General features: G+C 34.2%; 4 protein-coding genes across 5 annotated transcripts; 1 reads left to right on the plus strand and 3 right to left on the minus strand.

Annotated features, from left to right (window-relative positions):
• Positions 1–1,000: 1,000 nt before the first annotated feature.
• LOC139896067 (probable aquaporin PIP2-2) lies at positions 1,001–2,311 on the minus strand. Its single transcript, XM_071878644.1, has 3 exons — positions 1,648–2,311; positions 1,421–1,561; positions 1,001–1,326 (listed from the first exon to the last, which is right to left on the minus strand). The coding sequence occupies exons 1-3, from the start codon at positions 2,245–2,247 to the stop codon at positions 1,213–1,215; spliced, it is 855 nt and encodes a 284-aa protein (XP_071734745.1). The 5' UTR covers positions 2,248–2,311; the 3' UTR covers positions 1,001–1,212.
• Positions 2,312–5,568: 3,257 nt separating this feature from the next.
• Positions 5,569–6,085, plus strand: LOC139896068 (V-type proton ATPase subunit G1-like). Its single transcript, XM_071878645.1, has 3 exons — positions 5,569–5,656; positions 5,737–5,837; positions 5,942–6,085. The coding sequence occupies exons 1-3, from the start codon at positions 5,569–5,571 to the stop codon at positions 6,083–6,085; spliced, it is 333 nt and encodes a 110-aa protein (XP_071734746.1).
• Positions 6,086–6,805: 720 nt separating this feature from the next.
• On the minus strand, positions 6,806–10,006 carry LOC139896069 (putative serine/threonine-protein kinase). Of its 2 annotated transcripts, none has more exons than XM_071878646.1 (6): positions 9,858–10,006; positions 9,427–9,542; positions 8,726–8,942; positions 7,780–8,017; positions 7,547–7,697; positions 6,806–7,238 (listed from the first exon to the last, which is right to left on the minus strand). In XM_071878646.1, exons 1-6 carry the CDS (start codon positions 9,922–9,924, stop codon positions 6,960–6,962), a joined length of 1,068 nt encoding a protein of 355 aa, XP_071734747.1. In that variant the 5' UTR covers positions 9,925–10,006; the 3' UTR covers positions 6,806–6,959. The 2 variants fall into 2 exon arrangements, with proteins under 2 accessions (XP_071734747.1, XP_071734748.1); XM_071878647.1 differs by having other exon boundaries at positions 8,726–8,937; positions 9,858–9,991.
• Positions 10,007–11,387: 1,381 nt separating this feature from the next.
• On the minus strand, positions 11,388–12,038 carry LOC139899952 (secreted RxLR effector protein 161-like). Its single transcript, XM_071882774.1, has 2 exons — positions 11,513–12,038; positions 11,388–11,401 (listed from the first exon to the last, which is right to left on the minus strand). Exons 1-2 carry the CDS (start codon positions 12,036–12,038, stop codon positions 11,388–11,390), a joined length of 540 nt encoding a protein of 179 aa, XP_071738875.1.
• Positions 12,039–14,032: the final 1,994 nt, after the last annotated feature.

Raw genomic sequence — 14,032 nt, forward strand, 5'->3', positions numbered from 1 at the left:
TATGGTGGTGTGTTCACGAGTTTGGTTTCAGTTTTCAGTTTATTCAAATAAGTTTTTTCGATTTTTAAAACTTTAAAAATTAAAATCGAAAATTGAATTAAAACCCATTTAAACATTGAACATTAATTAAAATCGAATTTAAATATAATCGAACGTAATCGAACGTATAAACAAGCTGACAAAAATATAATGACAAGCTTATGAAATATCATATTATAATATTAAGATAGCCCAATTCAATTATATAGATGGGCTCGATCAATTTATTAAGTTAGAGTTTAGTTAGGTATGTGTATGTCCACTCCATAGATAATTATCAACGTAATACATAAGTCTTCACGGGATTTCTATTATTGTATATATTAGAATATTGTGATGAGCCAATCCAATTATATAGATGGGCTCGATACATTTATTAGAATAGATTAGGGTTTAATTAGGTATGTGTAATGTGTATGTGTACTCTATAAATAATTATCAATATAATACATAGGCATGCGGAAAATTCTATTATTCTACACAAACAAACGCAATGAATGAAGGACGATACACTATCCATTGCTCCGTATAAGGCAATCAAACACGGCCTTAATCTATTAACTCTAATGGATGGTGCATTCCAAAAACAAGAACATACTCGATTACGTAAACCGTTCACAATTGTATGCAATTCCAAAGAATGAAAGAAAAGTACAAATTACTCAGCTATCTATCTTAGATCTGTTAGATCTACTTTACCCTAATGAACAAGAACTGAATAATACTACGATTCAAGTTTCAAGTTGGGATTAAAAACTACTCAGAAAATGATTCTTGATACATTTTGAGTCAACACAAATTTAATTGAGTTCTGTTAAACAGAGTCGAAGTTTATGACTCTTATCCGAATCCAAATCTTTTGCATATTAACTTTTTTTAATTAGTTGTATTTTAATACTTGACAACCCAACTTAGAAGCTTAATTTTTGTGAAACAATAAGATCAAAAATACAATGAAATATGGTAACAAAAAAAGCTTGCTTTGATCTTATTATTTTGGTAGCGTATGCACTAATGCAAACATTGATCAATCACAGAAAAACAAAAGGTGCAAAGTTGACTAGAAACAAGAACATACTGGGCACAATCAAAAACCAAGTGCCCCAAATGCAAATAACTTTGTACAATTTTTTAAAAAAACAAACAGAAAACTTCAAGCTTCTTGCTTTTGGTCTAGGCATTGCTCCTGAAGGATCCAAGAGCTTTAACTGCCCCTGCTCTCAAAATATATTGGTGATATATGGCAGCGATTGCGGCTCCAATCATCGGTCCCACCCAGAACAACCACTACACACATTTAACACCAAATTAGAACACATATAATTTCACCATATTAAAAATAATTAAGTCAAAAAAAAAATTATACACATATGTAACTTACTTGATCATCCCAAGCCTTTTCTTTTCCGTAGATGACAGCAGCACCAAAACTACGAGCCGGGTTGATTCCAGTGCCAGTGATTGGGATGGTAGCCAAGTGAACCATGAACACAGCGAATCCAATAGGCAATGGTGCCAAAACCTATAAAAATTCAAACTTTAATATTAAAAACAAGAATGTTACTTGTACTATGTATATATACAAGATAGCTAGCTAGTACTACTTACCGGGACATGGGAATCGCGTGCATTTCTTTTAGGGTCAGTGGCCGAGAAGACGGTGTAAACAAGAACAAATGTACCAATGATTTCAGCACCCAAACCAGTCCCTTTACTATAACCATCAGCAAGCTCATTAGCACCACCACCATAATTAGTATAATAACTCTTTTGGAAAGCCTTAACAAGACCACACCCACAGATGGCACCCAAACATTGAGCCACCATGTACATAAACGCCCTAGGGAGCGTCACCTTCCTAGCCAAAAACAACCCGAACGTAACCGCAGGGTTAATATGTCCTCCTGAGATACCAGCAGTGCAGTAAACAAGGACGAATATCATGCCACCGAAGGCCCAAGCGATACCTAGGATTCCAACACCACCGCACTTGTCAGTACTGTGGGCAGGGTCCACTTCGGACTTGTAACCGATAACGGTCAAGACGGTGATGTATAGGAACAAAAGGGTGGCAACGAATTCAGCAATGATGGCTCTATAAAAAGACCATTTGGTTAGTTCATCTGAGTCAAACAAGGGTGAAGGTGGTGGGTCTTGGTAATCTTTTGCACCGTACTCGTGACTACCAACTTCAATGTCTTTGCCCATTTTGTTTTTTGAATGGCTAAGTATGTGATTTAAGTGAATATTCAGTCGATAAAGAGACTAGAGTGTATTTCTAGATGGTATGAAAAAATGGATAACAAGTAGCTCTATTTATACCAGTTTAGAAATGGAGAACGCTCTGGAACTACAAATTAAATACTCCGTAATTAATTTGATTAGTTGATTAATTAATGATAATGATTAATAGTGATGCAAAATTGTAAATAAATAACTAACAAAAGAGCCGACCATGACGTTTAGTGTAGAGTAGAAAATGTCACAATCACCCACTACCGACCATTTCAAAAAATCGCCTAATTGTTTTATCGTCCAACCACTACCCTTATGCCATCTGGTATCAACTAACCAATCACATTCCAGAGCTGGGTTTCGGTGTATTTCGTTGGCAATACTTCTCATAAAAATGAAATAATACATGGTGAATGATAATGCCACGTACTCTAACACTATTTTCTTTCTAATTTAGACTCTTTTTTTTTTTTTTTTTTTTTTTTTTTTGACGCAGAACTTTTAAAATGAGATGACTAGAAATAGATGGATAACGCAAGCTAATACGGGAGTGCAAATTTTTAAAATGCGACAGAAATGAACATGATATGATTTATTTGCGTTAAAATTAAATTGAGCTAGGTTCTTACTTTATATTGCATCAACAACAACAACAACAAAACTCAATACCACCAGTAGCGATTCTAGGATAAAATGTCAATGAGGTCCTAATTTTTTTTTCTAAGGCTAATTATATTTGAAGGGTACTTTAATGGTTATTTACCTCTAAAAAAACACAAATTTTAAAAATATATAGGGTCCTATACTTAAATTTAGTGGTGTCATGTACAATTTGAAGTATACATCGTATAAAAATTTTTTCCACTAGTGGGGTCATAGGACCCCACTCCCTTCAAGGTAGAGTCGCCTCGGAATACCACATAAGTGGTATATGGGGGAGGTGAGATGTAGACAATCATTCCCCTATCCGAGAATAAATACAAGTCATTTCTCCACTCATACTGAAAACACTCTCAAAAGTAGAGAAAGGCATCTCTCTCTCTATTCGACGGATAAAGAGATTGCTTCCGAGTGGACCTCCGGCCAATAAGTAGGACATTTAAAAAAAATTAGTAAAAAAAAATTAAAAATAAAATTTAGACGCCATGGAAATGGTAGGAATCAAATTTCTATATGTTTTAAATCTTGCCCGAATTTAATTTAGGCTCTAAACGGTAGTTTGAGTCACATCCATCTTAACGCTGATGATGCGTGGTGATCTGATAGTTAAAAAGTCATGTCTTATATGTCGCAGTACTGGGAGTCTTAAGTTCCTCTACATCTCTAGTTGGTCCCAAATATTAGGACAAAAGACGTCACACTGTTATGCATAGAGAATCCGTTTTGGCGATGTAAAATCATGAAAGTAGTGGCGGAACTTGAACCCGAGCGAGTATACAAATTTAATAAATTTTTTAAAGTCGGCAGGGGTAAACATTAAAAAAAACGATATTTTCTGGTAATATTTTTTTTAGTGTAAATTTTTTTCCCGTTAAATCCAGGTTGGGCGGATATTCCCTTTGTGATACACTAAGTTGCCATGAAAGATTCCTATGAATTTTCTTTCTAAATTGAACAATTTTTTTTTTTTGACATATTTGGGCAACGTATCCTATTTTACTTTCATTCTCTTACATAGATTAAGTTTTTTTTTTTTTTTTTTTTTAATAGCGTTCGCAAGTACCAACGAGCTTATAGCTCAGTGGTACCCGATGCCTTTGATCCCTGGGCCCACAGTGGGGGAAGCTTTGACCCGAAGAAAGGCGCAAGTTCGATTCTCAGTCTGGGCGCCCCGCATGGAATTATTTCTCCCTCCGGGGGGAAATTTGTGAAGTGTTTCGGGGGTCTAGCTAGCTGGGGTAAAACTCGCCTTGCCGTCACTGTGGTACCTGGGAGGAGGTACTTTGCCGGCACAGGTCTCTTTCGGGGTGAGGTTGGTGGGTACTACGGCACACAGGGTTAGCGTGTCCCTGCCAACTTACACGTTTTGACCTGAATATAAAATGAGTAAGGTTATACTAATAATTTGATCTCTCCATTTGATAAAACAAAATGTTCTCCTTGATGTATTTGTAAAAGGATTGGTCCGTAATTAAATGATTAAATGATAGTTTAAGATATAAACTCGAAAATATTATAAAACAATTACCCGTAACATTTACGGGGAAATAGTTTACCGGGTCACCCTCTAATAACGGTCATACCCTATAACAATTTCTCAAATTCCGATCATATTTATCTCTTTCGGAGACAATCAACATCTCCTTTCGACCTAATCAGCATTCTGTTTCGTTACAAAGGTAAACTTTTCATTTCAATATATAATACGCGTACATATTTTTTGTTATTTGCATCTACAATTTGGTTATGTTATTTTAACGTTAGATAATGCCCATGTTATATCATTCGATCCGATGCATATGAACTTAATCACGATGTTGAGTTTAGTATACGATTTTTACATGAATGTTTTTCACCTATAGTTTCGTCACCTCAGTTTTCATATTTTTAAGATTTAAAATTTTATCATGGATTCATTTACTTTTTATTTGTTTTAATAAAATAAAATGTGTAGTTATCACATACTGTATTATATACTCTTGTTTGTAATTAAAATGTAAATGTAAATTACCTGTTGGAGAAATTAGGATACGAGTCACAATCAAACTTGGATCCGTCACGGGCTCCAAAACCATCAATTATAATAAAACTTGCACACGCGGAGTAGATGCATTTTTTTCACCGTTTTCCAAATCCGACGCCGGCATTCTCACTGTTGTCGACTCCGCTTCTGCATCTTCCAGGCGTTGAGGTTCCGCGTCGCACTATAGTGTCGAGCCCAAGACATGAATTTGCACTGAACCACTTCCCACTCCCCACTGAATTGAATTAGACACTGAATTTCCCCACTTTTGCCTTCAGTGTTAAATTTCAGTATCTTAGACAATGAAATTAGACACCAAACTCAATATCACGACTGTTTGTGCTCGAAGTGGCAGATCCATTAATTTGTAGTGTCGGAGACAAAAATACTACAAATATAAATTAAAACCAAAAAGAAATCCAACCAAAAATGCATGATTATTCGAGCAAACGAAACATACGTACATTAACTTACCTGCTGTATAGCAACTAATAGTGGCAAAATCTGCCCAAAACAGCCCCAAAAACTGCCCAAAGAGAGTAGCAAAAATGCACAAAATTATCTGTTAAAAGGCACAAATATAATTTATAATAGTAAAGTAATTTGCAGTAATGGAGGATTATAGAAGACAAGGTGGAATTCAGCAATTACTAGTTGCTGAACAAGAAGCTCGACAAATCGTCAATGCTGCAAGAACTGGTAATATTTTTATTTTTTTGAAAAAGAAAATAGCCTTCTGTAACAGTCATACAGCTTATCATTTTACTTTATGTCTTCAGCTAAAATGAATAGGCTTAAACAAGCTAAAGATGAAGCTGAAGAAGAAGTAGCCAAATATCGAGTCCATATGGAAAAAGAACACCAAAAAACAATCTCAGAGGTAAAAATGAGAAGTAGAGAACCTTAATTTCTAACATTTTCATATTGTTCTAATTAAATTAATCTACAATGACACGTTTAATATTTTCTTTGTTACATGTACAGTCACATGGCTTTTCTGGAGTTAATGTGAAGCGGCTCGATGAAGAAACTGCAACAAAGATCGATCAGTTGAAAAAACAAGCTTCAAAAGTTTCTCCAGAAGTTGTTAAGATGCTCATGACCCAAGTTACATCTGTCAAGGTTTGATTATTGTTCAGGTATTAAATCTGTGTAGCTGCCAATAATTAATTAGTTCCTATCATTAAAAGGGATCTTGATTTCTGACTTCTATTTGTATTTGGGATGAATAAAATTTATATGCCTCCAGCATTTTTTGTCATAGAAAGCATGCAATTGATTTGGACATGAGCAACATATTTCTTGAAACTACATTGTCAAATCTATTTTCTTGGTTTTGGATTCTATACAATGTCAAACTACATCTAATCTGTATATGCAAGGTTGAAAGTCACGTGTCGGGACAGAGACGGGGATGAGTTAGGCGTTGACCAACGTTGACTTTTAGTAATAAATAAATTAAATTAAAATTAAAATACATATTTATTACACATAAATATATCAAACATAAAACATGAATATTTCAAACTTAGATATATGACACAAAATCTAAACTTTTTAACAACTTAATTAAGTTTTCCCAACTTTGACTTTGACCAACTGGAACAGGACTTAGCCCGAGCGAGACCTACTTTGACTGTCTTTGACCCGACTTTTTAGCATTGACCGACTTTTAAGGTGTTTTTGGGCGACTCGGGACTGGCTAGTCTCCAAATCGAAGCCTCAGCCGACTTTTACAACAGTGTGTATATGTATGTTTACCATTTCATGTTTTGGTCTTGAAACTCTTGCTTAAAACCACAAAAATCAACATAAAATATACAACTAATACCAAACCAATATGTTTACAAAATAAATGACACATCCCTTTCTCTCTATGGGTGCATCAGAAAGAAAAGAAAAAAAAAAAAAAACTTAGCTAAAATTTGTCAGACTCATAATAAACAAACTCGAAGGATTCATATACAATCTTTACATGTGTTGTTAGCTTCAAAACTAGAATTCACAAACTTTGACTCGACTTTTTATTTCCAATCTTAACATCCATAAGATCTGCAACGAACCCCGGTTGTGAAATCTTTATTCCATCCACATTAGTTTCGCCAGTCAACATTTTTATAGCTGCAGACATTTTCGGCCTAAGTTTTGAAGTTTCTTGAACGCATAATAACCCAACCTTCATGAATCGCACTGCTTCTATTCTTAACAATCCGTTACTCCCTTTTGATAATACGGGGTCAACTAACTCCACTAAACGCTCACGATTATACATATCCCATGTCTGTACAAACAAACTTGAATAAGACTCATCAACAAACAAACTTGTGTATTGTTATTATATTATGAGTAAAGTGAATAAACTGTTTTATACCTAGTTGGGTATAGAACCAATATATCATTAGGTCCCTATTATTATAAAAGTATTGAAACATTAGAAAATGAGCTTTGACTTTTTTTAACTGATGGTGTATTGGTTCTATACAGAACTTGAATGTATAACAACCACATATTCTCCTTCCTTTAATATTATTGTGTACTCTTTTACACTAGATAGTGTAAAAAAGTACATGTAGTAGAGTTTTAAGTTACCTTATCAACCAAGAAACGTTCTCCATGTTCCATATCGAAATCAACAACTGATCGTCCAGTGATGATTTCAAGAAGTAGTACACCAAAGCTATAAACATCAGATTTTCGAGTTAAATGTCCACTAATTGCATACTCTGGAGAAAGATACCCTCTAGAAATATCACACGAGAAAATGTCAATGACATTGTTTGAGAAATAAAAACAGAACAAGATAAAGCTTATGTAGGACTTACAATGTCCCTGCAACACGAGTACTAATATGAGACGTGCCGTCTTGAAATAATCTAGCAAGTCCGAAATCCGCAACTTTAGGATTAAAGTTGTGATCTAAAAGTACATTGCTTGCTTTAATATCTCTATGAACAATATGTGGAGATATCTCTTCATGAAGATATGATAATGCTTTGGCTACTCCTAACGAAACATTCTTCCTCATTATCCAACTAAAACTGTACCTGTTTTGCTCACCGTCTATAGATAATCACAAAAAACACAATCAATTATCAAAATTTAATGGGTTAAAGGCTTAAAGCTATAAATACGCTATATACTTTCACTTTTGTTCCAATGTAGGCTATATACCGAGAAAAATACCAGTGTAGGTCACATACTTTCAAAAAGTGTTCTAATGCAGGCTATTGGTTACCATTTAACCGCATGTGCAGTCCTGAAACTAACGGACGTTATTCAGAGGAGGGATTTAGGCGTTTTAAGGATACAATTTCTTCATGAAAGTTGTTCTAATTCCATCACCTAATTCCATCACCTAACACTCGTGAACCAAAATCAAGACCTAAAAATTCGAGAAACGATCCAATTGAAATGTTGACCAAAATTTCATAAACTTTGACTTTCGATTTGCTGTTCAAACGATATGATGCAATGGGAAGCTCAAAGGAGTAATCCCGAAACATTAATCAATTCGATCTATGAATACTTCTTGTTAATGTCTGTTAGTTTCAGGGACTGCCCACGCGAGTAACCAATAACCAATAGCCTACATTAGAACACTTTTTAAAAGTATGTGACCTACACTGGTATTTTTCTGGGTATATAGCCTACATTGAAACAAAAGTGAAAGTATATAGCGTATTTGTAGCTTTAACCCAAATTTAATACATGTACAATGTGTTGTAGGACATGTGTATTAAATAAGTCTTGAAAATTAGAAAGAATTACCAAGAAATCGATTTGCCAAACTATTGTTTTCCATGTAATCATATACCAAACATCTCTTTGCTCCTTCAACACAACACCCATGAAGATTTACAAGATTTTCATGTTGTACCTCAGATAATGTTATGATTTCGGTAATGAACTCACGCTCGCCCCTCATTGATTCGAGTTCAATGGACAGCACTTTTATTGCCACGATGGTCCCATCGTTGAGTCTGCCCTGTTAGTAGTCAAACCAACTTAAAGTTAAAGATCAAGTGAGTGACATTTATAAAAATGGTACAGAATTGCACTCAAAGTCGCATTCGATGCATTATCAGAATGTACCGTACAACCTTCCAATTAATATAAATTTTGTTTACTCGAGCAACCACCAAACCAATTTCATTTACTTAAGCATTTATGAAAGAACACAAGTTTTTTTTTTTTTTTTTTTTTTTTTTTTTTTTTTTTTTTAAGCATTTATGAAAGAACACAAGTTTGAACATTCATAATGAGGAGTTGCCGGCTGCTGTTATAACTTCATATTGTTATCAAATTAACAAAAGTAATACTAAGATTAAAAGGCCCAAAACAGAGAATTTGATAGATTTTCCTTTATAATTATCTAAAAATAGCTTATAAAGCTAACTGTTCTTTTGGTTTCATTAGGTCAAAGCAAAAACAAATTTGATCACAATCAAATATATAATAGGGAAATTCACCTTATAAACAGAGGCAAATCCTCCCTCTCCAACTTTGTTCTTGGAACTGAAACCATCAGTAGCAACTTTCAATTCATTGTAAGAAAATAACCTAAACTTTGTACCACTCCCTCCACCTGTTTTTCACAATATTCACCATTTTTATAATTCAATTATTATATGGAGAACACCCACCAAAATCTTTATATACAAAATTTCACAATGATTTCAAGAAACAATAACCCATGAAATATAAAAGGAGAAAAGTCAAAAAAATGAACTAAAAGTTTCTTCCTTTTTCATTTCTTGATCCAATCAAACATACTCGCAACATAATTTCCATCAATTTCATAAAAAGATCAAATTTTTATGAGTTATTAAGACACAAGAAGCCATGAAAATATGAAATAGAAACTAACAAAAAAGAAAAGTCAACTGAAATTTTTGCTGACCTTTTTCATTCTTGTGGACCACATTTTCATCTGGGCGTAAGCAGAAACATTGTGCCAAGGCTTTCATTTTTGTATAATTCCTATTATTTAAGTGTTAAATTTAAAAGATTTTTAAATTGTTGATAATGGAAACTAGGTTTTGGAAGATGAAGATTTGGGTATTGCAAGAAAGACAAGAACATTTGATGATGCTATATAAGCGTCAAATAAACGAGGTTTGACCTCCTGAAATGACCTTGAATAATTTTCCTTTGAATAAATCCAGTAAAAAATTAGTTAGATATGGTTACATATATCATAAGACCAGGCAATGGATATTAGGTAAAAAACATAATTAATATATTTAATTTTACTTTATTGCAGCTTTACATTTAATTGGTAACCCCCAAGAAAAAAAGATTATTTGACTTTTTTGTTAGTTGAATTATTCTATTTATTTAACAACTCATGAGTATTTCTAGCTTGTATATGATGTATGTATAATGAAATGTGATGATTTCTGTAATTGTTTAATATATAAATTTGACAATATAATAAAAACTTGACAAATTATAATAAAAAATTAATTAGTGATAATGATTAATCTGCCGCTTGATTCATATTTTATAGTAAAAAATTTGCCATGAAGAAATATTGATGTTGATTATACTCCTATGACATAAGAAAAAAGGCAACTAGGAGTTGTTTTTCTCATAAACAAGTATTCATTTGAATATCTCGGAGAAATAAATTCAAAAGAATATACTTTTAAAATAACTTGTTCGTCACATACGGATTTATAAAGTGTTATATATGTTTTTTGTGATTTTCATGAAATTGCACGCGTGTTCATGGACATCATATTTTTTCGTCTGAAAACACCATTTTTCAGTCTTACAAAAACACACATAGCAAACATTTGATGTTTTTGCTTTTGTTTTTTCACGACCAACATGTTAGACAAAGTGTTTGCACGTACCTACAAATGTCTATGTTAGACAAGATGTATGAAAATACGATTTCTAAAGAGGTTAGATTTGTTCTTTGTGGTCTAAGGTCCACGTTAAAGTTGATAGGGATTCATATTCATACTTCAAATGGCCAATTAAAATTAAAATATGCGATTATTTATTAAAAGCATATGTCGCGTTAACAAAGTGGTCTATTGAGTACCACCTTGTCCTAATTTATAGAGAATGCGTCTTAACGTCTGAAAGGTTTACATTAATACGTGGAGTTCTGTGTATCTATTTTGACTGTTGAGATATTTGTAGAAAACTAAATTGAGAAAGAAATATTGATTTGATAAACTGAGAATAATGATCGTTTGTATTAAGAGAATAAATTGATTACAAGTCGAATTGTTATTCTAACTTACAAAATACAAGTGTTTTTATACACTACAAGAGCTAACACATATTTCTCTAAGTGGGATGGATCCAATCGTTCTTTTGGAACCCCCATATACATTTAGGGAAAAAATGCTTTGACCCGTTGCCTTGGCAGTTTACTTGACCCTTGTGATACCTACAAAAAAGGAAAATGATGAAATTACAATCTGATCCCTAAAAGTCAAATAACCAAAACAGGTTATTTGACTTTGATGTTTGTATTATTTGCAATATTCTAACACTCCCCCTCAAGTTAAATAGTGGGGTTTCCAATATTTAACTTACCCAAAACTTCGTTGAATAATCTCCCGTTGACTGACTTGGTAAGAATATCGGCTAGTTGATCTTCTGATCTGACAGATGGAAGGGAAATGATTTCATCATCTAGTTTTTCTCGAATAAAATGTCGATCTATTTTCACATGTTTGGTAAGGTCATGTTGAACAGGGTTCTCCGATATGGCAATTGCAGCTTCGTTGTCACACAAGATTTGAATAGCTTCATTTGGAGGAAAACCGATCTCTGTTAGCAACTTTTTAATCCATAGAGCTTCAACTACCCCTTTTGCTATTCCTCTAAATTCTGACTCAGCACTTGAAAGTGAGACAACCTTTTGTTTCTTAGTCCTCCATGCCACCAAATTACCCCCAACGAGAGTGAAGAATCCCGATGTAGATTTTTTGTCCTCTTTTTCTCCAGCCCAGCTTGCATCAGTGTAAATCTGAGTCTTTAGGTGCCCGTTTCTTGTGAAAACAACTCCATGATCTGCTGTTTTCTTTAAGTATCTAATGATTCTGATCACAGCTTCCATGTGGTGAGCTTGTGGTTAATGCATGAATTGGCTCACAATTCCTACGGCATGTGCTATGTCTGGACGAGTATGAGCTAGGTAGATGAGTTTTCCTACCATCCTCTGATATTGCCCTTTGTCCGCAAGTTCAGCTTCATCTTCCATATATAGCTTTTGATTTGGAATCATAGGAGTGTCAGCGGGTCTGCAATCAATCATACATGTTTCTGCAAGAAAATCAAGAATGTATTTCTTTTGACAAATAAATATTCCTTGTTGGGATCTTAGAACTTCGATCCCCAAGAAGTAATTAAGATTACCTAGATCTTTCATTTCGAATTCTTTAAATAAGTTTAATCTTAGATTTGAAATTTCATTTTTATCATTTCCAGTTATTATCATATCATCAACATAGATTATTAAACATGTAATTAATTTTCCTTTCTGTTTTAAAAATAGAGTATGATCAGCGTTACTCTGTTTAAAATTGTGTTTTCTCATAAATAATGTAAATTTCTCAAACCAGCCCCGTGGAGATTGTTTTAGCCCATAATGATTTTTTAAGCCGACAAACTTCCCTATCATTGAAGTTTCCCGTGAATCCTGGTGGAGCTTCCATATAAACTTCTTCTTTCAGCTCGCCATGAAGAAAAGCGTTCTTCACATCAAATTGGTGAAGTGGCCAGTTTTCATTTGCAGCAATAGAGAACAAGACTCTGATAGTGTCAATCTTTGCCACTGGAGAAAAAATCTCGGTGTAATCAATCCCATAAGTCTGTGTATATCCTTTAGCAACGAGGCAAGCTTTGTACCTCTCAATGGTGCCATCTGGTTTTCGTTTAATTGTAAATACCCACTGACACCCTACAGGTTTCTTCCCTTCAGGAATAGTACATTTCTCCCATGTATCATTTTTCTTAAGCGCTTCTATTTCTTCTTCCATTGCCTTTCTCCATTTGTCAGACTTTATTGCCCGATCAACTGTAGCTTGAATCTCTTCAGAGTATAAAGCGGACTTGAATTTTTGTGCTTCACTTGATAAATTTCCTTGTGCAATATTAGCAATTGGATATCTCGATCTCTGGGCTTCTTTTTCTGGAGAGTATCTTTTTGGTGGTACTCCTCTGTTGACTCTGTGTGGTAGAACGTATGTTCTGTGCTCATTACTCAAGGGAATTCCCACTGACTCAGTGTTGGGTGATTTGGAATGATCAGGATTTGGTGATGGTTTGAAATCATAGTTTGGTGACTCAGGAGGATTTGGTGATTCAAGAGGATCAGGATTTGGTGATTCAGGAGGATCATTAGAATTTGGTGATTCAGGAGGATCATCATAATTTGGTGATTCAGGAGGATTATCAGAATTTGGTGATTCAGGAGGATCAGGATTGGGAGTTAGTATTTGAGTGTTATCGGGTTTAGGTACCCAAGTAATCCAACTAAGAGTGTCATTATCTTCTTTCTCCCCCTCACTCGTGAGTTAGGTATTATAAAAGTATTCAGTCTCTATAAAGTCACAATTCATTGTAGTAAAAACATGTCGTTTTCTAGGACTATAGCACCGATACCCTTTTTGATTTATGCCATAACCAACCATAACACATTTTTCGGCACACGGATCAAGTTTAGTGCGTTCAGTTTTTGGAATGTGAACAAAGACAGAACACCCAAATATTCGTGGTTCAATATTTAGAGAGGTTGGTAGAGTGTGAAATTGAGACAAAGTATCTCTAGGGGTTTTGGTGCCTAACACCTTAGTAGGTAAACAGTTAATCAGGTAAGTCGCGGAGGCAAGAGCTTCGGGCCAAAAACTTTTTGAAACTTTAGATTCAATTAATAAGGCCCATGTCATTTCTAAAAGTAGTCTATTTTCCCGTTCGGCTACTCCGTTTTGTCCGGGAGTATGAGCACAAGATGTTTGGAGAATAATCTCATTTTGTTCACAAAACCATTTCATTGAGGTATTGACAAATTCACCCCGTCATCAGATCGTAAAACTTATATGTTTTTGTTAA

This window comes from Rutidosis leptorrhynchoides, chromosome 3, assembly GCF_046630445.1.
Source record: "Rutidosis leptorrhynchoides isolate AG116_Rl617_1_P2 chromosome 3, CSIRO_AGI_Rlap_v1, whole genome shotgun sequence".
Taxonomy (NCBI): domain Eukaryota; kingdom Viridiplantae; phylum Streptophyta; class Magnoliopsida; order Asterales; family Asteraceae; genus Rutidosis; species Rutidosis leptorrhynchoides.

Excerpts from the sequence above, each read along its gene's own strand:
- LOC139896068 (XM_071878645.1), top strand. The coding sequence starts at position 5,569 with ATGGAGGATTATAGAAGACAAGGTGGAATTCAGCAATTACTAGTTGCT. Across the intron at positions 5,657-5,736 it reads CGTCAATGCTGCAAGAACTG|CTAAAATGAATAGGCTTAAA; the intron begins GTAATATTTTTA and ends TTATGTCTTCAG. Across the intron at positions 5,838-5,941 it reads ACCAAAAAACAATCTCAGAG|TCACATGGCTTTTCTGGAGT; the intron begins GTAAAAATGAGA and ends TTACATGTACAG.
- LOC139896067 (XM_071878644.1), bottom strand. The coding sequence starts at position 2,247 with ATGGGCAAAGACATTGAAGTTGGTAGTCACGAGTACGGTGCAAAAGAT. Across the intron at positions 1,562-1,647 it reads CACGCGATTCCCATGTCCCG|GTTTTGGCACCATTGCCTAT; the intron begins GTAAGTAGTACT and ends GAATTTTTATAG. Across the intron at positions 1,327-1,420 it reads AAAAGGCTTGGGATGATCAA|TGGTTGTTCTGGGTGGGACC; the intron begins GTAAGTTACATA and ends AAATGTGTGTAG.
- LOC139899952 (XM_071882774.1), bottom strand. The coding sequence starts at position 12,038 with ATGGAAGCTGTGATCAGAATCATTAGATACTTAAAGAAAACAGCAGAT.
- LOC139896069 (XM_071878646.1), bottom strand. The coding sequence starts at position 9,924 with ATGAAAGCCTTGGCACAATGTTTCTGCTTACGCCCAGATGAAAATGTG. Across the intron at positions 8,943-9,426 it reads GATTTGCCTCTGTTTATAAG|GGCAGACTCAACGATGGGAC; the intron begins GTGAATTTCCCT and ends GACTACTAACAG. Across the intron at positions 7,239-7,546 it reads AACGTTTCTTGGTTGATAAG|ACATGGGATATGTATAATCG; the intron begins GTAACTTAAAAC and ends TTGTTTGTACAG.